Here is a 25,488-nt window from a genome sequence, read left to right on the forward strand (position 1 = left end):
AACCCGTTAGCATGTAACAACATGCTAACGGGTTAGCTACATGCTACCGCTATGACACGGTGCGTAAACACAGCGACCATCAGGGTGGAAAATAGAAGATGTGAAACAGTAGTCAGTTCATTATTTCTGCTAAAAGATAAATGTATGGAAGATCAGAGTAATGGTATATTATTTACAGTAGTAGCTGTCTCTGTGTTACCATGACTACAGACCACCGGAGCTTAGCTTACCATAGTTTACCAGAGCTGAAGACTTTCTCCTGTACCATGTTAACATAACTAACTAACAGGTGAGATGATTACAAATGCTGTGAATAATTAATATTGTCATCTGTCAACTCAAATAAAGTTTGACTGTGAAACAGAAATGTGTTGTGTTGCTTACAAGTCACTATTTACTACCTGTACTCTGCTACATGCATGACATCAAATATATATAATATATAAATATCATCTGTTTAAACAGTGTAATTACATAAAGCCTTTGTGAAAGAACATGTTATATTTAGATGATGGGAGTACATGAAGCCTGTTCTGCTGGTTCTTGCAGACTAACAGTAGGAGCTACTTTGCTCAAGTTCGGTTGAGGAGGAGAGACAGTGACGCGCTGTGGGGCGGGGTCAGCTACTGAAGGTTCTGCTCTGGTTCGACCAGGAAACCCTTATATGGCTAATTCTCAAATGACGTCAGAAGAAAAGAAAAGCTGCGCAGCGTTGTTTCGACACCCATTTCCGGACAAACGGAGCAGGAGAAAAAGAGAGAGGATGGTCTTTTATGATACTATGGTGACTTGTAGACACACTGGGGACAGATATTGATGTTTAAAAGACATGGAAAAGTGCATTTTGCATAATAGGTGACCTTTAAGGAAACACCGACCACCAGCCGGAGCACAGCCAATAGGAACGCTCTCTCTTCCTTCACAAGCTAGATTTTTTTAAAGCCTGAAAACAGAGCCATGAGGAGTTGCTAGTTATATATCTGAGTACTTGAATTACAAAATGCTGAATTGCTATTATGGAATTTTTGCCCAATGATGCCAACAAAATTGTTGCCTACTGAACCTATAAATCAGACTTCTTGGATAGCCCTGAAAAAAACAGTGAATGGATAAGACCTGGTAGCACACAGTGTTCTCTCAATGATATGAATCTCTGAATCCCTCTTGCAATTAGAGAAACCAAATCTGTGGAAACCACCAAAAAAATTCTAGACCGATTTATTCTCATTGTCAAATGACTGACCTTAACATTATATATACCTCAAGAGGGATACAGTATCAACTCCTATCCTAGTCTAGACAGCGCTGACATAGAAACATGGCTTCGGGAACCCGGCGAGAGCTGCATCCAAGTGTCTGCATCTCCACTCTCTGTCTGCCATCTGTATGAGTGTGCACATGGCTGAATGTGTGTGCTCTGAGTGTGTGACTCATGCTCAAGCATGGCTGAGTGTCTGTGTGTGTGTGTGGCTGTCTGTTTATCTTTCCTGTCTCTCAGACACCAGCCCCGAAGCGGTGTTTCAAACTTGGCAATGGATGTGGATGCAGCTTCGGCTTTTGTGGATGCCGGCTGAATCCCATCCCTCTGGGTGCAGGTGCTGCCCTTACTGCTGATGATGTCGCCGATGGTCAAAGTCCCATCCCTCCACCACACCATGTATATCTGTCTCATCTGCCTTCTGATTTCAATGGCACTGTCCATGTAACTGTCCTTTGCATGCAGTCTCTCTTCAAAATAAACTTCTGTGTTCACAGAAAACGTACAGTTTCAAATCGTTACATGCATAGTGTCTTTTCAAAATAAACTTCTGCGTTCACAGGAAACATACAGTTTCCACTCACATGCATACAGTCTCTTTTCAAAATAAACTTCTGTGTTCACAGGAAACATACATTTTGCACTCACATGCATACAGTCCCTTTTCAAAATATTTTTTTTTTCGTTTTTAGGTTTACTTGCACAACAAAATTACTTAGTGAGGTTTAGGCAAAAGTACTTGGTTAGGCCTAGGAAAAGATCATGGTTTGGATCAAAATAAGTATGTTTGTTACATAACCGGTGTTGGTAAAGTATGGAAGTTACAATAACAGAACTACAGTAAAATAAGTTAACGTTGACTTGGTTTCACACGGGCTATGAACAGCGGTTTCCTGAGTGAAAGTCTGTTTGTGTGACCCATCCGACCACCCATCCATGGGAGTGAGAACGGGTTGGTTTGTACTGTATTCAAAACATAGTACTGGGATTAGCTGCGAGTACTGCTGACACTTCCCAATCCCTTATCTGACATTATACTGGGGGAGTTCAGATTGAGTCGTTTTAAGGACCAGACACACCAAAACCGACATCAAAGAACTAACGGCGACGAAGGCCGAGAGTTGCGTCGCGTCACGTCACACCGCCTGTGTCTTGGCGAGAACGTCGCACTGGAACACACTGCAAAGACTACAGCCAACGGACACCTACCATGTACATTCAGCACCTGCGTGAGATGAAATAACTCTCCATACCGCTACATACCAGCCGGTGGAGGTAATCTGTATTCGTCATTCAAAAAGGGAAACCGGAAGACCGAGGATGGCGGATATACAAGCTGTTGATATGATACTAGGGATGCTAATTTTGAAAAATTTTCTTAACCGATAACCGACCCTCATTAACCGATAATTAACTGTTAACCGACAATTTATGCCTCGCATGCAGCAGGGTGCCAGCTGCAGTTTATGAGCACAACAGACAACCGAGTCCCCAGTTCACCGTCAGGAGAGTTACTGTAGCAGCCACGGTGCTGCGTGTAGTGTCGCGGACATGCAGCCGCTTTCCCAGTAAAAGTTCGCCACCACCACCGCATCATTTAGTTTAGTACAGCAGGTTGAAGGCTGTGTGTATGCCCGGCGTAACTTAAGCGAGTGTCCAACAAATGGTGTCTGTATTTATGCCACGTTAGCAGCTCTAGCATTGCCGGTGGCTTCGTGCTCGCCGCCGCCACACACATACGCTCTGTCAGCACGGCGTAACTTTAGCGAGTGTCCGACAGACCGTGTGTGTGTCCGGCGGCGGTGAATGTGGGGTTGTCTGTGGCGTGAACGGAGGTGTAGCAGTGTGTGTACAGTTTATTTGTCGGTGAATAAATGCTACAACTCCTCAGCTCCGCTCCGCTCAAGCGAGCTCAAGACGGTAGCCAACTTCCTGTATCTGTAACTCCGACTCCGACTCTCTTAAGGTGGGCTGTTAAGGTGGACCAGCTTTTCTCCTTAAAGTGACGAGCCGTTCCTCTGAGTTTTGCTCAGCTTTTTAATTATTATTAACATTTCTTTTAACCGTTTTAACCAATAGCATTAATCGGTTAAAATGCTTAATGTTGGTAAACGGTTAAACGCATTTGCTAACTGAAAAATGAGAAGTGCCTTCTGTGCGTGCCGTCTTGACTTTACCCGTTGGCTTGCTTTCCTCACTTCCGTTTCTCTACTCGTGCACTGATTAGCTTAAGCTGAACAGCCAATCAGAGTGATTTGTCTCACTGACGAGCCCTGCCACAGATTCAACGTGCTGAATCGGCCAAAAAAGCCTCCGACACGGGCAGACTAGAGCCAACAGTGTGGGACACACCGCAAAAAACTAGGCCAACAGACGCTCACTGACGGCACCAGCTTGGTGTGGTCGGGGCCTTAAATGGTGCAATTTGATCAAGTAAAAAAAAAAAACTTGGTGAGACAGTGAGGAGTACCATCTTTGTGCTTCACTTAACATGCAAAACTTCTTCTTTGCCATAATATCCTCTCTTTAGGATTAAATCTGAACACCTCACACTGCTCTACTATATTGCCAAATATCAGCCCCAACTAAGCTTCGGATCAGGATTTTTCCCTATGATTGTCTAGATTGTCAAATGCAGTTTACTGTAAATCAGCCGAATAATCCTTTAGTGTGTGTACCCACCCTTAGATGTTGGAGGAGAAGGCTTGACTGCAAGCTCACTGGTTCAAATCATCACACAGTCTTGGAAAATATGAACAGGAAAAATGGAGGAGAAACACGAAAAACCACCAAGATGCCCTCGAGCAAAGTATTTATCCCCAAACTGCTCCATTAGAGCTGCTCAGTGGCCAACGGTAGAAGACTGGTTTCACTGGCAGCTTCAACGGGGGAATGTGTGTGTGTGTGTGTGTGTGTGTGTGTGTGTGTGTGTGTGTGTGTGTGTGTGTGTGTGTGTGTGTGTGTCGGTGAAAGGCAAGAGGAACACTGCTGAGAGAAAAAAGCATCAAGGAATGACTGAGCTCGGAAGCATGATGATGAGTCTGCTACTTCGTATCCACAAGGTGAGCAGGGTGCAAGGCTAAACTGGACTTCTCACTTATATCTCAGCTTATGGTTTTATTATACAGACTTCAATCTTCCTATAAAGTGCCTTAAAAAAACGCTCCTTAATTCAGAAGCCAGCAGCGGGTACGCGGAGTACAAATCCAATAATTTCAAAATAAGTCAGAGTAAGTGTGAGAAAATGACACTATGGCTTTTATTTGCTGAGTCCAGAGAACAAGATCTCATTTTAAGAGTCACCTATTATTTCATAAATCGATCCCTGCGATGCCTTCCAAGTTTGTATCAGCAATCCTGATCCCCTCCCTACCCCCCATTTTTTGGAGAACAATGAGGGGTTTTGAGTATAGCTGCAGTTTTTTGGTATTTGCATTGGAAGTGGGAGCTATCCAGATGCCTATACGGTTCATAATAAATGATGTTTCCACTGAAGGGGAACCATAGTCTGCCAGAGTTTCCTGCCAATTAACATCACCCACTCCTATAAGGGGGTCATATACTACTACTACGGCACTAACCAAAGTTCTTTGTCCAGATACTTAAAGAAAGCTGAGAGTAAACAAGTGGCTTAGAGTTATAGATAAACAGTGACAGGCACAAAAGAGAGAAAAAAAAGACTAAATACGAAGACAATGACTTCTAATCTGTATTATACTGTCTGTTACATGATTTATAGTGGTGACTGGCACATAGCGGAGTGAGTCACCCACACCATCTGCCCCTTCCTAGCTCACCTCTGCCAGCAATGCCTGTGTCTAGCTGTCTGTACCCTCTCCCCGCTCGCTGGTGCCCACGCTTCATCAGCACTCCTCCCAGGGGTGATGGATGGCCTGTCTATACTTCCCAATGACTAAAGCCAGCTTCTTCCAGACCACATCATTTCTCCAATATTATTAAATTCCTTCCTATCACCCTTTCCTCTGACTCACCCCCAGCCCCCTCGTCGCAAACCATGACCACTTCCCTAGCCCTACGGCACAATGGTCAGCACCGTTTATGGCACTTGATAAATTGCCCTTTACGTCATCTTCCTTCTGTTCTGTATCCAGACCAAAACTATATCCTCATTCTCTCCAATTGTAACTCGAACCCCTTCTATCAACTCATCAAACATTATTAACCTTTCTAACTGCTTAGCAGATACTCTGAACAATGTAATTTTCCTTCTATTTGCAGTTAAAAACATGCTGTGGGATCTTTTACCAAACTTTCCCAAGTGCAGCTAGTCACGAGGTTATCGCAGGACTAACGATTAGACAATTTAGAGCCTCTAATTCGCCTAATTTCCACATCTGTGGACAGTGGAGGGAAACCCACATGGACATGGAAAAACAGACTCCACACAGAGCAACAGTGTTAACCGCTGTCACCCAAAAGAGCTAACAAAACCACCAAAATGATAAACATTAAGAAAGTATTCTCATTCGCAGTATTTGTGCGTGTAACTATTTGTATGTTTGTATGGGTGTGAGCATGGTTATGGGATGGAGGAGAAAGTTCCACAACACACATTGAAAAAACAAAAATGTCTTCTGGCCCTTTTCCACCAATTAGTCCAGTTCAGCTCAGTTCAGTTCGTTACACATTACAACGGTTATTTTTGCGTTACAATTACCAAAGGTTCTGGACGGCAATTTTTGGTACCACCTCGGACGAGGTTCCAAGCGAGCTGAGCCGATGCTAGAAGGTGGAGTTAAAAGACTGCAGACCACTGATTGGTCAGAGAGAATTGTTACTAGTGCGAATACAAATTTTTAAATAGCCAAGCTGGCGTCACCAGCGACTGCAATTTTTAATTCACTTGACCCAGATTTAAAAAAAAAAAAAAAAATGGCAGCTTGCAAAACTAATGAACTAGTGAAATTTGCAGTTATTTTTAAATTTTTCTTTAATTGTGGTGACGTGTTTTTTGTTTTTTCTTAATTTTTTTATGCTGAATGTATTGCTTTATTGTATTTCTTTTTCTTCTAACATCTTGGGACCATGTTGGAAAGGAGTGTTCTCACTAACAAGTTATGCTTTTTGTTTCTTTGTCTGATAATAAATAAAATCTGGGGCTGCAAAATCAATCTAAAGTTTTATCAAAATCGCAGTATGGCCTAGTGCAATGTTCAAATCCCAGGAGGCACAATATTTGTTAAAGGAGCAATGTGTGTCAAAATATCCTTTTAAATTAAATATTGTGGTGCTGCAGAGATGTCCTGGCCTACACATCATAGTCTACAGACTTAATAAAACATCTTTGTTTGGTACAGATCCCTGCAAAAATCACTCCATAATCATTTGAAGATGTTTTTCAATGAAAATGAGAATAACGATGTAAAATTATCATTCCCTCTAATATTGCCATATCAGTCAAAATAATCGCAATTAGATATTTAAAAAAAAAATCCCCCTAATAAAATCAATCCAGCCAACAGTCACAACAGCTCACTTCATATCATAGTATTTGAATCCTACCTGTGTAGACCTCTGCCTCTGAGGGATCCTCCACTCGTTTATGCTGGACGATGTAGTCTGAAACTTTGCAGCCAATCAGAGGCTCCACATCCATCCACTCCAGGGCCACCATTGTGCTTGAGGGCTCCAGGTAAGGGGCTAGGCGCAAACTAATGGAGCAACACAGAAAGGACATAGTTTAACACATGGAAATAAGATACATATTAACAATGAGATCAAAAGGTTACCACGACAGTTTATTGCCCGGATCTGGAATTTCAAATTAAACTGTGTGTGTGTGTGTGATGCCTAAAGTATGGACCTAAACGTAGAGAATGGATAAGTAGGAATCCCATGTGTTCATTGTTATGTTACCGTCACACCTCTGCCTATACAGTATCTCATTGGACAACAGGATGGCAAACAGCAGCTTTGAACAAAACAGCATTCCGATGCCACCTGTTCTCCAGAAGTGCTCTTTGTGCAGTTTTCACACTTTAATCCCTCAAAAGAGATAAAAGAACAATATTTCCATTTTGTCTGCCCTCCAGCTGTGTCTGTGACAATGGCTAAGAGAGGTAGGTTATCCCTCTTTCATAAAAAGAAAGCCGCTCAGCTTCATCCTTGCAGACAATAATAATAACTACTGTGGGGTTTTTACTGGCCTTACACTCCGGCACTGGCCAGAGTCGGAGATTTGGCTTTCCTCAGCGACTCTTTACTGGCCCCCTTCGTGCCAGCAGGCGTGGACCCAGGGAAAGCCTGACCAAAACTCTGGTTGTGGCACCACGCCCCGTCTTCTCCAATTCCACGACCACAACCACAATCCACAAACAAAACAATACCAAAAACCGCCATAAAAGCGTCTCAAACTGCTTGTGCAATAGACATATTTCTGGTAAAGTATTGCTAAAGAGTTGGGACCGGTCTCATCACAAGGTCCATTTAGTAGCTGTTCTGGAGTTTATCAGCAGATGGGAGTTTGCCCAATTTTGGGGGGAACTGTAGATGTTGAATGTTTATTCTTGAGCTGGGAACACTATGTATTGTAACACTATGTATTCAAGGCCTCATGAACAGTGTGGACTGGGAGATGATTAGGGATGCACCGATCCAACTTTTTCAGTCCCGATACCGATAGCGATACCTGGGCTTTGGGTAACGATCTGATACCAGTGTTTAATTAATAAGCTGTATGCCTCGCTGTGTGGAAGTGACTGGGATCAAGTGTAAGGCAACATAAGATGTGACTAAAACATTGCTTTCCTAACTTTGTAAAACAAAATGTAACAAATAGAGACATAGATATAAATTTACTGAATTACTTATCATTAAAATAATAAATCATACACCAGCAACTTGGTAAAATTACAAAATTAACAGGAATTACATTTCAAGTGTAAACGTTTTTAATGCAGCAACATATTGGTCAAAACTTTAAAAAGGCCTATTGAAAGAGGCCGGGTTACGTGTCATCAACTCGTCATATCTTCGGGGTGCAACACATGCTCGGTAAAACCTGGTCTGCACTCGCCCAAATTGAGTCGATCGCAACGCACGACCGCAGCTCCAGTTACACTGCAAGTGTGTTGTACCCCGTACCCCGAGACCCGTGTCCCAGCCTCTTTCAATAGGCCTTGTAATAAAACAGGAATTCAAATTACAGTATATAATGTATATAGTATATAAACATAGAATTAAATTAAATAGATTGGCCTCATTGTCACCGATACCCGATCTAGCTATTTGAGTCAGCATCAGCCCGATATCCTATCCGGTATTGGTTCATCCCTAGAGGTGACTTTGACGTTGTGGCCACAGTCGGTATTGCAATATATCAATGCACTCTGGCCTGCAAAGACTTTTTCTCTTGCACAATCATAAAAAAAGGAACAGCTGTAAAACGAGGAATATAATTTTTTCTGACTATTTGCATTTGGATTGGATCTATTTGGTCCAATAACATTTGAAAAGTCACAAAGAGCTGAATCAGTAGATTATTTTCATGCCATTCATGTGTGCCATTAGCTAGGACGAAGTCAGCTGGCTCACCCAGAGGATATCTCCCCCCCTAAATATGCACCTTAAATGATTTGGTTTAACATTTGGTTATAGTTGACTATGTGGGGGGCAGTGGTGGAATGTAACTAACTACATTTATTCAAGCACTATACTTACAATTTTGCAGTACTTGTACTTTACTTGAGTATTTCCATTTTACTTAATACTTCTACTCTACTTGGCAAATATTGTACTTTTTAACTTCACTGCATTTATCTGAAAGCTTTAAATACTTTGCAGATTCAGATTAACAATGCAAAATCTAAATCAGCTAATACGTTAAGTAAGGGATAATGGTACAGCGAGGTGTTATTGTTGTGAAATAAACCCCGACAGGGCGATGCAGCACGTGGAGGGGTCTAAACATCATCCTGATGAGGTTTATTTCACATCAATGACCCGCTAGCTGTACATTATCCTGCTTATTACACAGCTACTTACTTAAGAAATAAATAATTTGGCACAAAAGCGGTCCGCCAGAGTCCGTGCTCAGAACTGCACCCATAGCAACGGTCTGTTATACATAGCAACGGTCTGCTATACAAAGCAACGGTCTGCTATACATAGCAACGGGCTGCTTTAAAAAAATAACAGACTGTAGAACGCCGTGATTGACCAATCAGAATCAAGTATTAAACAAAGCCATGTAATAATAGATATTATTATAGATTATTGCGTTAATGTACAGCTAGCGGGGTCATTGTTGTGAAATAAACTCCGCCCTCTCTGGGTTTATTTTACAGAAATGACCGGCTCGCTGCACATGATCCCTTATATAAACTACCCAGCAAAATATAAAGTCATGAAAATTAGCTCTACTCTAACCAGCTGCAACCTCAACGTGATGAGCACATTAATGCATCACTAAATATAATCCAGTAATATAATATATATGATTCTGAAATGGGCCAATCTGCAAAATTAGTACTTTTTGTACTTTAAGTATTTTTAGATGCTGATACTTTTGTAGTTTTTTTAAGATTTTGAATTCAGGACTTTTACTTGCAACAGAGTATTTTTTCACTGCTTTATTATGGCTTTTACTTGGCAAAAATAGTCACATTAAGTGCAAATGTCATTAGGCCTCGGACCAGAATCCTCTCTTGCTGCTACACTATATTTCATCCTTTTATCGTTATTTTAGAGTGGTGCCAATAAAGGCTGGCCCCTCATTCACTCTGGAATATAATATACTATTAGGCATATTGTATTTCCATTCTTTAATTAAATGCTTTCATTGTAGCCTTATTTTAAAGTCTTGCACTTTCAACTTCCTGTTTCCCTTTAAAAGTTCTCAGGGCAACAATAGCTGGGGGTGGATGGCTCGAGAGTATTATTAGGAACACCTTGAATGAGAGCGTGTTCTTTTTCAGAGGAGTGTAAGGGCCGACTGACAGCTATTAGAACTTTGGGGACTGTGCTTGTCTCTACAACTTTCTCGAGTGCCCCAGGAGTCGGTTGGAGAGACAGGTATGTATGTGTGTGTGTGCATGATGTCCGTGTGCATATGCGAGTGTGCCTGCGGGTGCATCGGTGCATGCATCCATGAAATCTCTCTTGTGCATGAATTCCTAGGTGTCATGGTGTCACCTCACACTTACATCGGCTGCCTGAGGGGACTGCAGTTAGGCAGGCCATCTTTGCTGAAGGCACTCAGGTCACAGCGACACCAGTTATCAATGACATCGCCCTTTCCAGCACACCAGTATGAGCTCATCGTGGCGCTCTTGAAGGCCTGTAAAGGGTAACAGGTGAGAGAAATGCAATTATCTCTTGGAACATGCGCTCCCCCATCCATCTATGTGTACCCCCACCCCAACCCAACTCTCCACCGTATCCCAGCACACACACACACACGCACACACACACATCCTCATACTTATGTCCATATGATGACTCTCCATTAACTATATTAATTTTCTTTTCCCCAACCCCTAAAATTAACCACTGATGTATCAAACCTCATCATGACGAAGTGAGGACTGTCCAAAATGTCCTCACTTTGCAAAAACTGTCCTCTCTCTGAATTTTTAAAACTCAGAACAGGTCTCACAAAGATAGAAGTACAGGTAGACGCGCACACACCCACACACGGAGTGACCTTTTCATACCCCACCGTTCCCAATTACCGGAAGGCAGGAACATCTCACTAACATCGACAAGCTTACGCTGTGATATCATAGATGCACTGTGACTTTTATGATGGAGGTGCGAAAGCTGTGACACTCCCCACCTCCTTTCGTTCTATGCGTACGTTTGTGTGCGGAGGATCTGCCGACGTCGGTCTGTCGGTGAAGGGGATGGGGATGAGGGGAGAGGGAAGAGGGGAGGGGCGTGCTAGAAGATGACATCATCTCCTAACATCTCCTCGTGCTGCTTCATTAACGGGCGAAGGAAAAAAAAATAAAAATCAAAGGCAGAAGCTCAGTCATCCTCTAAAAGGCAGCAAAATGCCAATATAACCGTCAAAGCAATAAAGTATAATGTCAGGGCTTTCCCTAAAGCCACAGGCATGACAGAGAGTGAGTTCAAGGGAGTTCGCAAGCACTGTGGTTCCCCCTGTCACACTATGGATCAATGGAGCACTCAGTTATTTATGTGCTCTCTAACTGGTTGGCAGTGCTGCCTCATGCAGACAACTTTGGAGATGTGCTCGATCATGGTCGCAAAAAATAGGACATGCGGAAACATTATCACCGGGTACCAGGCGGCGTCCAAACAAAAAGCAAGAGAGAGGAGTCACTCCTTTTTGTTCCGATACACCATGACATTCGCTTATCCGAAAGCAAAGGAACTGATGAGACCACACACGTCTTTTGAGACAACTGCGAACAAGCGGGGGGACATGCACACAGAGAGAGAGATTCCTGCAGTGTGTTGATTAGTGACATTTGAGAGGACTTTGGGCATAGTCCTGACCAGAAAAGGCAGACGGTTTGGCCCCAAAAAAAGAGTCTGGGTATGCACTCAGAAGCTGATGTTAGCATTTCCACAACACTGCATTGTTAGCTGTAAAGGAGACTCAACAGTCTTTCATGGGAACTGACTCCTTCCAATACCGCTTGCTTTCACTCAAAGGATCTTGAGAGTGAAAGTGACCTAAATGAGCAGCAGAGGAAGAAAAAAAAAGAGGCCGGAGAGACAAAAGGAAAGCAAAAAAATTCAACCAGGAAACAAAGGTGTGACTCCCAACTCTTAATGCATTCCTCATCTTACTGTGGAGCAGGATCAGGATCCTTCAACAGTGAAGGCTTTCCCATTATTTATCCTCCAATACAAGCCCCTCTAAATGAGCGTGCTGAATGAGCAGTTATTATAGAGGGTAGGAAAGCACTGTAATCCATGGCCATATAATAACCCCCTGGAAAACCAAAAAGGGGAAAAAGGTAATTACATTTCTCCCCCCCCCCCTTGCCTGAACCCATGTGGCTAACTGCTGCCAGAAAACAACAGCAGCAGGGGTCTTGCCACCTCATGTCAATGGGAAGCAGGCCACAGACAAAAGGCAACAAGAAAAACCTGGACTCGAGGTCCATGCACGCACACGCAGACAAGACAAATATGAGGAATGAGAAATGACCTCCGCTGCTAGGGGGCAAAAGACAGAAAAAAAGACCACAGGACCGCCATGCGTTTACCACCAGCAGATTCCTAGAAAAACCCCATATGGGTCTGCTGCGCACTTGATTGCATGGCTGCACATGTGAAAAATAGACAAAGCGATTACCGCCGTGTTTATGTTTGAAGAGTAATGCAAGCCAGTCTCCACTGGGTAAACAGGGAATCTAATTGTGGTTTAGAGAATGAGAGTAGGGGGCTGGGTAGGGGGGGGGGCACGGGAGGTAAAGCAGAGATGAGGATTTAGAGGGAAAGCAAGGAGAAAGTGTTAGATAATGCACGTAAAGTGATAAGTTGTGTGGCTGTGAAGGCAGCAATATGTGTTGCTGGTGCAAGTAAAAAAAAAAAAAAAAGGGCTTGGGTCTGTGAGGAAAATCCTTCCTTCTGTGTTCAATGCAGAGATTAGTCATAGCTGAAAAGAAGAGGATACCCTACACTGTATTGATTAACCACAGATCATGCATTTCCCAGAACACTATAGATCCATATACATTCTGTGTTGGCCAGCTAGGGGTCAGAAATAAACCGTATATCCAATATGCTTCATATCAACATAGTGTTTTGACAAAGATGGTCCTATCTGACTGTAACAGTGTAAGACAGTTTTTTGTGCGGTCATGTCAGATTTGCTTTCAGGAACCGGCAATACCGCGATGGTTACAATAACACATGGTTCTACCGTTTCACAAATATGCCACAATTCATCTCCATTGACCTTATCGATACTGGACAAATTGAGCTGAAATGTAATCACCTCCCCCTGCAACCAGAAGACGAGATCAGAACAGCAGAGGCTACCGAGCACCGGCAGCAACAACTCAGGCCGCAGATTCCAAGCTTTGACATCATCAGACTCGCTGGCACCGAGAATACTATTTGGACCTTTCGCTTTCGTAGAAGCCTGTCGTGACTTACAAGAAGGCAATGGAGGCCATTGTGACCTCTTTAATGTATTAATCTGTTTGTCTAGTCTAAGCTGACCGTATTACTGTCCGTCTTCAGAGGCTAATACGTGAAAACACTGGCCAGCTGGCCCACAGTATTGATTTATAAGATGATCACCAGTGGTGGTAAAGAGTCTAAGTCAGCACACACAGGACACCATCAATGGTGACCTAAGTGTGTGTGTGTATGTGTGTGTATGTGTGTGTATGTGCGCACACGAATGCGTTTCTGTAGCATTTCCAATCATTCAGGGCTAATGGTGTTAACAAAGGAGCCAATGGGCTGCTTCGAGGAACCTTATCAGAAGTAGTACTTCCAGGAAATTGGACACTGGGGGCGGCTGGAGGGTTGGTTCACCCAGAGGTTGATGGGGGATTGCTGTGTCACTGGAGGACCCTCAAAACAGCAGGTATTGGATTTTAAGTGTGCCAACGCTGTCGGAGGACGGTCTGAGCTAATCTGACCTTTACAGCAAAGTAAATTGACTTGTTTGTTAGTGTGCTGTCGTATTACGTGTTGCAAAATAACAATCTAAATATAGAACCCTCCAACAGCGAGCCTGCATCGATGACGACTTAACCAGCTGCCCTTACTGACGACGTGCAACGCCGTTTCGTGTTTGTCATGGAACACGCTCCGATGTAAGTACCGTGCGACTACCGGTACAAACATTTACTTCTCAAACTAAGAAAGACATTTCATTTACCTATACTTTGTCATGCAGACGTTGTCAACTTAAAGTAAATACATTTTATTTAGGATCAAATATAATCTTGTCTAATCCTGTAAACGGTAGACGTGTTTATTTGATTTTAAAGTGTACATACATACTAGGGATGTGACGGTAAGGACATTTTCCCACCGATTAATAAACTTGTGACAACACCGGTGTTACCGATTCCACCGGACATTTTACAAGAAAAGATTACGGTCAATATGTGTAGCGCGCTTACTTTGATTTTTACCGTCGGGTGGCTGTGTGTCTGGCCTCTCCGGTCCAGCTTTCTCTGCGAGGCCACAGGTTTCCACCTGGCGCCGGCTGTGACCGTTCCGTCTTCCTCACAGTGATTACCTCATTAACGTTATGGTTCCCTTATAGCATCGGTTTAAATGCGTTTCCTTTTCACTTCGACACCAAATCCTCCGCCATCGTCTTGTCTGTCAACTCTCTCTCGTCCCCTGTGTGTGAAATCTGACTCCTGCTGCTCTGAGCTGAGACTCCATACAAAGCAGACACTTTCACTTTCAGTTTGTAGCGTCCGTCGTCCAACTATGCATTGATAACACGGCGCTGATACGCCAAAATTAACTAAATGGGTTTTATTTCCATAAAAAAAAGCAAAACGATGGTCGTGTAATACCGGTAACACCGACTACCGCAGCAAGCCTAATACATTCACACACATACAACAGAAATTTAATTTTTTTTTTTACCCCATCAGCTGCTATAACCCCATAATTTATTATATCTTCAACTGTGCAATACTGATTTAACAGTACAATCATTTAGTACAATAATTCAGCTGTACAATAATCTGGTTTACTCTGGCAACACTGCATTCATTTATACAGCACTTTTAAACTAACATTCGTATTTATTTATACTATTCTTGTGTTTTTACACACTTAATGATAGATCCTTTTTTTCAGCATTATTATTTGCACTGTTGTTATACATATCTCTTATTTATATTTTCTTATGATTTCTCTATATTTTTATTTATTTCTTATTATTATTTTATTTAACTCAATTTCCCCCAGGGATCAATAAAGTACTTCTGATTCTGATATTTATTTATAGTTTCCTTGCCGGGGAGAGGGAAGTTCGTGGCCGCTGTATTTATACCCTACACCTGAAGTATCGCATTATGAAAGCTGTATGGAAGCTTCAAAACTTCATAAAACTTCCTCAATTGCAAAACAAGTTTTTATCTTGGCTTTTAGTATTATTATTTTTGCCTTTTGCCTTTTTCCAAAAAGAGTTGAAGCGCTAAATGAATTATATAAACAACTTTGCTTAATAAATTCTGACGTAGCTAGCTAACGTTTAACTGACGTTGACTGACCAGCTGTTTCCGCTGTCGGCGTCTTCCCGGACTTTCCCATCATAACGTACGAACGCTTGTCTTCGTCTCCAGACAACATTTAACATTACCAACACTAGCTGACATGAACAAACAATTAAAACTTGTTAACTGAAACTAATTCCTGAAGACCTCTCTCCATTTTTCTCTGGGAGAAGGTTAGCTAGATGGCCAAAGCATGGAGGGCCAATCACAACCTCTTCTTCTTCTACTGTGTTTACTGGCGGATTACAGCCACACGTGGCCTACAGCGCCACCTACTGACTAAGCCACGCTTTAGCAGAGTTTATTCGTTCCAAGTTGATGCAAACGCTGCTTATTCGCATTTCTTTCTTTTTTCCTTTTCTATATCCCCATCACTATATCCTGACAGTAGTGCTCCTAATGGCATCTGCAAGATTTCACAGACCGGAAGAAAACAACCAGTCAGAGCCCAGCTGGATGCTGCCATCTCTGAGCAGCTGTCAATCACTTGTAAACAGCTAAACAGTACACTACAAGATGCTTCTGAAAACATTTGTGGTGAAAAATAGCGATTACAGTAACCAAATATTCATTCATATTTGATCAGTGATGCCTAGGTAACCATTTGATCGGAGTTTGCGAGTGATTGACAGCTTTTTCCAGCCTCCGTTGAATGAACAGCCAATAGGAACGCTCTCTCAATGAAATGACCTGCCATTAACCAAAGTCTCCCGGGACAGCTAAATGTTTTAAAACCTGAAAACTGAGCCATGAGAAGGTGCAGAAATCTAGTTTTCTCTCAGAGCACTTGAATTACAATAAGCTGAAAAGTTATTATGGATTTTTTGCCCAAGGTTTAATGCTTTATGGACCAAATGTTGATTTCAACATTCACTCAGTTGCCAGTTTATTAGGTGCACCTATCTAAAACTAATGCAGTCTAATACAACAACCTTGCAAAACCTAACTTCAGGAAGATTATAATGTGTCTGGCAGATGGTTTTATTATTTTGTCCACCCCATTTATATCAATGATGATAGGCTAAATAACAGAAACATCTCTCTTTATAATGAAATACAGCTCAACAGCACCACAAACTATTTCCTCCAAAATTACCATACGGTTGAAGCAAACACAGTTTCAAAAAACTGAACATTATAACCTTCATGAAGGATTTTTTTTGCAGGGCTGTTGTATAAGACTGCATTAGTTTTAGTGTATAATAAACTGGCAATTGAGTGTAGTATGTACTGGCCATTATAAGAATGATCTATATGAGCTCTCCTTGGTACTGAAGTGATGTTCCTGGGATCAAAACTCACATTTGTTTCTTCCTATGTGTGCATTAGTTTATGAGACCTGCTGGACCAACCCGTTGCAAATATACCTGTCCTGCTCTTGTGTATAATGCTGCTGTTGCTTTTGTTTTGGTGGAAATATGTCGTCACTCTTTCGCTTCTTCTTTTGCCCCGACTGAGAATGTTCTAGACACGCCCCTGCGAGGGGCTGCAGCAGTGCGTTACGGTGAGAGCATGACAGCGGCCACTCGGGCAAGATATAGAGCATTCTGACCCATTAGACTCACAACCAATTTGTTCAAAAGGTTTGCCATAATTCAGTCACAGCATCACAGGACATAGGACCACTGGCAAGCTCCACAGGCCTTAGCTTATTTATTTATCCACTGAGGTATTTTTTCTCTGGCACTAAAACAGGGGAGTATCTGTGTGCGTGTGTGCATTTGCGTGCACACACCAGGCCTGTAAGCAAGACCACCTTAGTCGAGTCCAAGCCAATTCCAAGACCGGTTCCAGTCGAGTTCAGGTCGAGACCGGGTTTCAAGCAAGCCAAGCCCGCGAATAGAGCAACTTGAGAAGTATTCAATACCAAGACAATGAGGGAGTAAACCTCAAACCTCTCATTCCAAATGCAAAACATCATCATTACGTTTCACACAAAGTATCTACAAATTTGAAATGACCAAAAAAATCTCACATGCCCCCACTTATTTAGCAATGCAGATAGACTATTTCTGCCTTTATTTGCTGAGGTTTTTTTTAGACAAAAAATACAATAAAAATACAATGGAGGTGAAGGGAATTGCATTTAAATGTCACATTTCAGTGCTGTGAGCTTCATGAAGGCAAATATCAGGGACGGACATAATTGAATCTGGACACTTCAAAATACCAGCATGGATAGATACCAAGTTGCAATGTGTCAGATATGGCCAGAATTTTAGTTTAAAACATAAAAAAAATATTAACCAACATGATCAACAGAATGTGAAAAGGGTTACAGTGTTGAAGTTGTATCAAAGACATCTATGTATTGTGTTGCAGAGATATTTACTGAAATGCGCATGCTGACCAGCTAGCCCCCAGCCAATTACCATGTCTTGTAATACCACTTGTACCTCGAGCTCCGGGAGTTGGACCTTCAGTTAGCAGTTAGCTCAAATTCAGCGAATGCAAACCCCCAGCCCCGGGGTAAAGAGAACTGGAGCAAAGAGATGAAACTCTGGCCTCATTTTGGACTGAAAACACTTATTATATTTATAACATTGTATCGTTCAACACAGGCCATTTCGGCAGAATAGAAATTATTTTATTTTACTTTTGTATTGTACTTTTTAGGCGGACGCTTTACTGGCATCTGCTAGTCGTTTTCAGTCCAAAATGGCGGAAGCGTAGCTTTGCTGCTGGGTGCTGATGTTGCAATGGAACGAACAATTGACTTTCACTTCTTTGCCCGGGGGGTCTGATCCGCAGGGACTGCCATCTCCCGGTGAAAGTCACTATCCTGGAGCTGCTACCCGCTCTCCTCCCGGTGAACTAGTCCTCTGGTGGCGTGGAGGACGAAACGAAAATATGAGTAATTTTCTTGTATCTGCCACTTTGAAATTTAATCCAATAAACAAACTACCGAAACGTATTTGGACCGTTCAGCTCCTAGTTAGTGTCTGTAAACACAATATAAGATTATAAAATAGCGGTGTTAGTTTGACCAGTTCTTAGGGATTCAGCAGTTTGGTCGAATTTGGCATATTCTTGCTCTTCTGTTAGTTAGTAGCTGACTGATGACTTTAAATTTAGATCGTATAGACCCAGTAGTAGAGGTGAAATGCTGCCCCCTATTTGTTTGGAGCATGTTGCCATATCTTACACATTGCACCTTTAACTTGAAATACTCTGATCCTATCAGCCAATACTGGATAGTTAGTTACAGGTATTACTTTCCCCACATCCTTAACTAGTCATTAGTAACATTAGTACTGGGCATATGTACAAAAAAATACTCTATTCCTCATCCTCCTCTTTGGCAAAGCCACACAGAGCGAGCTATTTCTACTGTTTAATTCTGCTTCTTTCTCAGTCCCGGTCGTGGCCTTTTCCCATGAATGGGGGGTAATTTCACATTGTAACAAAATCCCCCTCTGGCTTAATAATGAGGAGACTGATGTGAAAGGGACGTGACATGTCCTGTCAAACAGTCAGGCAGCCAGGGGAGAGGCCACTGAGAGACCCAGGTATAGCCGAGAAAGGAGGGAGGAAAGGGGGCCGAAGAAGAAGAAGAGTGACAGGTCCATGTAAAACCCGGTATTGGTCACACGCAGACACATGCATACAAATAGGTATACAGGTATGACCTCAGTATATCTAATCATAAGCTGGACAACTAAGCCTCGATTTTGATGGCTTAAGGGGGTTTAGGTTAAAAAAAAAAAACTTCATCTCTGAGAAAGCTTTTGCAACATGGCAGCTGTCTTCCCAGATAGACCCAGCCAAGTAGAAAGCAAAAGTGTGTGTGAGAAAGTCACACACAAAGACAGAGCGAGAGAGAGAATGAGCAGTTGTGTGTGTGTGTGTGTGTGTGTGTGTGTGTGTGTGTGTGTGTGTGTGTGTGTGTGTGTGTGTGGAGGGGCAGGTTGTTGTGTCGCTCGTCTCTAATGCAATATGTGCCTTTCAGACTAGCAGCAGCAGCAGTTGTGGCCAAGAGGAGAGGAGGAAAAGAGGAGCGGAGTGATGGACTCCCCTCCCTCCCAAGAGGTCGATGACATCAATAAGAAGCTAATAATCCTGCCTCAAGCTACCTCAGAAGGGCTTGCCAGAGCGATCCACTGCAGTCTACCCCATCTCCTCCTCCTCATACATCTCACTCTCTACATCCCCCCCAGAAGACCACGGGTTGGGTAGGGCAGGGGGAGAGTGAGAGAAGGATGCATATAGCGAGGTGTTTGGAGGAGAGAGGGGAAAAGAGACATTTTTTGCTCTTCCTCACGTTTAGCTATCGATGAGGCCCACTAGGGATCGTCTGATATCGATTGTGCCTTCTTTTCTTTGGGGCTGTGGCACTTGTTATGGGCGGCACGTACATGGGGGCTTTGTTGTGTGTGTTTGCGAGTGGAAATATATATGTGTCTCTTTATTTGCCTCTGGTATTGTGTCTGAAGGTATAAGGTAATTAGATGCTCGATTGTGGGGCGGGGGGGGGGGTGAACCGGTCTGCTCCCTATGGCGTGTGAGTCACCTGCGAACTGCGCACAGAGAAGACATGCACCGGATGTCAGGTAGCAAGATGTCAAGATGAAGCCCAAACAGAGCAAAACTAAATGTCTCCTAAATTACCTTACGGGGAAAATAAATCTGATATGATTCACTTTCACTGCACGAACCACTTTTCATGCAGGATGAATCATAAACACAACATGTGACCATTAGGCTGATATCCTGCAACTTTCTTTAGACGCACACACACACACGCGTATATCTCACACATCGACTTCCCCACAAGAGGAGAAAAACCATGATGTCATCTTTTTATGCCCTCTGTATTACAGTGCTCATTTCCAGTGGTCAAAGTTAACCAACTAATGCCACCTAGAGGCGATTTGCTACAACTGCCTCAGTTAAAAAGGCTTCAGGAGGACAATGGGTGTATGTACAGTATGAAAGGATTACGCCACCGCCGCATGGCATGAGATTGTATATGTGTGAAACATACTGAGCAATTAGCATTCGAGCCTCCTACACTTGCAGAACAGATTGCTCCTTTAGTACACAAGGCAGCACAACATTTACAGTGAACTTATGTCTGCAGAAGTGGTAATATGATGCCAACCGAATGTAATTAGTCTAATGATAAGTTGACAGTTTATATCCATATTGGGGCTGTCAATCGATTCAAATATTTAAGTGTGATTAAAGCTGAAGTAGGCGAGATTGGAGCAAATATGATTAAAAAAAGTTATTCTTATAAAACGGTCGCGAGAGACAGGTAACCTGAAAAAAATCATGTGCCTCTGTGTCCTCCGGTGCTCCTAACGACATCTGCAGGATTTCACAGACCTGAGGAAAACAAGCAGTAAGAGCTGATCTGGAGTCTGCTATCCATCTGCTGTCTATGAGAGCCGGCTGTCAATCACTCGCGAACTCCGACCAAACGGTTTCTCGTCTCAAATGTTTTCAGAATCATCTTGTAGTGCACGGTTTAGCTGTAAAATGAGAAAGGTTGTGACGCCGTCGCCATTGTGAAATCTGGTGAAGGAACGCCAAGTTCCGGTAACATGAGCAGAGCACAGCCAATAGGAACACTCTCTCTCTCAATGAAATGACCTGTGATTGGTCAAAGTCTCCCGTCACAGGTTAGATTTTTTAAAGCCTGAAAACAGAGCTATGAGGAGGTGCAGAAGTCTAGTTATCTCTCAGAACACTTGAATTACACTATGCTGAAAGGTTACTATGGATTTTTTGCCCAATGATGCCAAAAATATACTGCCTACTGCCACATTAATTGCAAGATTGTCCATAGTTAATCGCAATTAATTGTTAATTTATTGCACATTTTTTATCTGTTCAAAATGTACTTTAAAGGGAGATTTGTCAAGTATTTAATACTCTTATCAACATGAGTGGGTAAATATGCTTGCTTTATGCAAATGTATGTATATATTTATTATTGGAAATCTATTAACAACACAAAACAATGACAAATATTACCAGAAACCCTCACAGGTACTGCATTTAGCATAAAAAATATGCTCAAATCATAACATGTCACAACAGCTGTCAGTGTGTCAGTGTGCTGACTTGACTATGACTCGCCCCAAACTGCATGTGATGATCATAAAGTGGGCATGTCTGTAAAGGGGCGACTCGTGGGTACCCATAGAACCCATTTTCATTCACATATCTTGAGGTCATGGCTATGCCAGTTTTTCCTTGCCAAAATTTAGCGAAAGTCCGGAGCGTTATTCAGCTCCTTTGCGACAAGTGGATTCCTTAGGTTATCTAGTCTCATATGATGCCAGTATCTTCACTTTCGCTTTAAAACTGAGCCCGCTACAACCTAAAAATTGCAAGTTGCATTAATATGTTAAAGAAATTAGTGGCAGCCCCTGTTAACTTTGACAGCCCTAATCCATATAAATTAATAATTCAGAAATTAAAAGAGATCCAGGCTTCAATGACATTATGTAGATTGATGTTATAATGAACTTCATTCCTGGATTTTTTTATTATTTCTTCCATATCCAGTGGGTATGTTGATGCATCACCTCTCTTGACTTGATTCTTTTTCTTGTTTTAAAGCCACTTTCCCAGCCTCTCCTTCTACAAACACATCCACACACACACACACACACACACACACACACACACACACACACACACACACACACACACACACACACACACACACACACACACACACACACACACACACACACACACACACACACACACACACACACACACACACACACACACTTCCTACCCCCCCATACTGCTTTCTCACCTCTTTGGTGACGTTGTCTTGGACCAGGTTGTAGAGGGGCACCACGCGGCTGACTTCCAGCAGCACAGGGATGGGGGAAGGCTGCTCTCCACTCCTGCTGTTACCAGCGCGGCCTCTTGCCGACACTCCCCCCATCGTGGCCTGGTGGTGGCACAGGTGGCAGCCAGCTGGACAGCTGCCCTTCTCCTCGCAGCGGATCTCCACGCCGTTCACCATGTCGTCAGACAGCAGCTGGCTCTTCTGCAGCGCCGACAGGTAGCTGATGAAGGGAACCGACTTCAGCTCACGCCGCCCGCCTCCGCCGACCCCCTGGTCTGTTGCCTCTGTAGGGGGTAGTCGGGAGAGGGAGTGAGGGAGGGTAAGGGTAGGAAGGGGGGCAGATAAAGATAGACAAAGTTAACAACAATTATTATTCACATTCCTTTTAGGAAAAGGGAGGAAAACTCTTTTCCAAATTGTAAAATAAATCCCCTCTTCCCTAACTCTCTCTCATCTCTATTTCCATAAAACAATTTAAGAATCCTGACTTGGAGTAGCAAAGAACATTCACAGTCCCTCAGTTACACAAAGTGTCCACATCTGGATTTACTTTTACTTGCTGCCAAGGAAAAGAAGAAAAAAACAACAACTAATCCCTTACTGTCATCAGCTTTCATAGACAAAGGATGAATGGGAGTGGAGGAGGAGGAGGGGTGTCACTGGCTTCTTCTCCTGAGTGTCAATTACCACTATTTGATGTTCTCACTGGAGTTGGGAGGGGGGAGTTCTTTCTCATCATTTCCTCTTTTTAGTGACAGCAACACACACCATGCGGAAAGAAGAGGCAGCGACAGAAGCAGGGGAGGAGCGGAGACGAGGAGAGAATGCTACTTGGGTGTTGAGTGTTTCATTTGGAGGATACATCATCAGGCCACATGTTACAGTGGAGCAGATTTGCCATCTGTGCTGATGTGGCAGATGTGCTTCAGTGTCTATTTGCTTTACAAGGACAGGCACATGTGTGAGTGATAAGGTGTTCTTTCTAGTGACAAAAAAGTGTATTAACCCTCTGAGACCCACAACAGACCCATTTTTTAGTGGGGTAGAGGGTTTTTTGTTTAGGGAGAGATATCAGGTCAACAGTAGATGCCACATAGAAGTGGTGTACATCATCTGTTAGCTGGGAACCTGAAGATGAATTTGAGATGCAGCTCAGCACTGTGTGTCAAATTGTTCTTGTCATAAATCAGAAATAAACATGAATTAATAAATGAATTCAAATAAATTGTGAAAGTGTATAAGAGCGTAGAACATGATGATAGAAGTTTGTGATGGCCATCCCCATGCTCTATTATGTCTCATAAGCTGTTGCAGCAATTTTTGGGGTTGATACCATTTGTTACACAGATTTGGTGCAACATTTAACCATTTTTTACTACTCGAGAATTGATAAAAATGATCAATAATCCCCTCAAAAATACCACATTAAGACACCAAGACCTTGAGGAACACCACAGAAAAAGCCATGCTGTGATTTGGTATCAAAAGCTTTTGACATTTGTAGATTTCTGCAAAACTTGCATTTTTTGGTCAATCAAACTAGGAAAACTATCCATCCTCTGAATGCTCTAGGTCTTTAGTTTGTGGCTGTAAAGTTTCATGAGGCTGTGATTATCTTAGAGGTCACCACAGGTCATTTTATACAGTGAGGTCACGTTTAAAAAAATGGCCTCCCTACAATGATATGGCTACTATGGGGACTAACATCATCACACATGAATACAGTCGGGTTCATTGCATCCACAAGAGTCTCAGCTTTACAGTCACATCCAAAGTATTCAATTCCAAGACTGTTTAGGGACCCCAGTATGCAGAAATATTCAAATACACCATTTTAGAATAGGTGAAAGTAACACATTTATAAGGCATGAAAAAACTGCATGTGATTATCATAAAGTGGGCATGTCTGTAAAGGGGAGGTCGTGGATATCCATAGAACCCATTTTTTTTTATCACATATTTTGAGGTCAGAGGTCAAGGAACATGACATGGTTGTTAGCTTATGTTTTATAGTTTCATATGATATCTGTACCTTCACTCTAGCTCTAAAACTGAACATGCTACAGCCTCTGAAAGACAGTAAAGTTGGTCAGGATCGCGGGTCTCAGAGGGTTAAAGTTGGAATTACTGGCTTATGATGCAGTTTATGAGACATGATTCATCATCAGTCACTGCAAACCACAATGCATGAGAAATGTATATCTGCAAATGTATAATGTCACTCATCAACCCCTTGATATTGGGCATAAAAACACTGAATATGTATAATACTTATAGGCGTAGGTTGTCAGAGTATTGAGTAACCTACACCCAATGCAGATTAATGAGGCTGTTTTGTCCTGATGAAAAAAAGAGCATCGGACCCTGACACGAGACTATAAACACACAAATGTGCAAATGTTTAAGTTACAATCACACAACCCCATTTACGTACATACAGAGGGACATCGACGGATGGAGGAGATTACTAATGCATACAGTATTACATAAGCGCACATATGCACGCACGCAAAACAGACCGAGAAAAAAACAAGAAGGGAAACCCCAAACCAGAAGGAAAAGCCCTGCCATTATTCAAGGTGGGGTAATTGGGACCAATTAGGGTTAATATTTTAAATGACTTATTTCCTGTTTTCCCCTTTTAATGACAGTGAAATCCTTCAAACTATTACCAGTGGCAAAAAGACAACATACAGTGCATGAACCCGAATGTGTTTGTGTGTGAGAGACGGAGCGAGACACGTCTAAATTGTGTCTGCATGTGTAATTTCACTTGGACTCCTGTAACATCAACAGTGTTAAATAAGTTAACCCCGAGACATGAAAAGGGCGTGTAAACTTCCAGCCCTTCATTTGTCAAACACAAACACATGCCGACACATGTGCTTCACCAGCCGGCATGTAACAGCTCCGAGAAAAACAGAACACGGGTGGGGACGTTTTCAAAAAGACTTACTTTCCAGCCAATATTTGCAGGACAAAAATCGCGGGTTAGTTAAGCAAAACAACTGTGCATTCTGCATAAAAGCAACACATTTGGCACAGATGTAGGTTTACATGTTATGAAAAGATTTAGATATCGGGGCGCTACTAATTTGGGGCCTGAGGGCCGTGGCGGACATTTTTCAAAATGGCCACCGAACAGGCGCTTAATATTCCAAAGTGTTGCAGAAAAATGATTTTATGACTTTTGCTGATTTCCAAGTTGTGTTCAAGCTGAT

General features: G+C 42.5%; 1 protein-coding gene across 1 annotated transcript in view; it reads right to left on the minus strand.

The window, feature by feature from the left end:
* The window catches only part of astn2 (astrotactin 2), a 395,991-nt gene that overhangs the window by 47,110 nt on the left and 323,393 nt on the right, over positions 1-25,488 (minus strand). Inside the window, exons 17-19 of the mRNA XM_074618826.1 lie at positions 22,229-22,551; positions 10,423-10,556; positions 6,782-6,930 (exon numbers count right to left, since the gene is read on the minus strand). Coding sequence (XP_074474927.1) covers positions 6,782-6,930; positions 10,423-10,556; positions 22,229-22,551 — 606 coding nt within the window. The remainder of the gene's footprint in view (positions 1-6,781; positions 6,931-10,422; positions 10,557-22,228; positions 22,552-25,488) is intronic.

Source organism: Sebastes fasciatus, chromosome 19, assembly GCF_043250625.1.
Source record: "Sebastes fasciatus isolate fSebFas1 chromosome 19, fSebFas1.pri, whole genome shotgun sequence".
NCBI lineage: Eukaryota > Metazoa > Chordata > Actinopteri > Perciformes > Sebastidae > Sebastes > Sebastes fasciatus.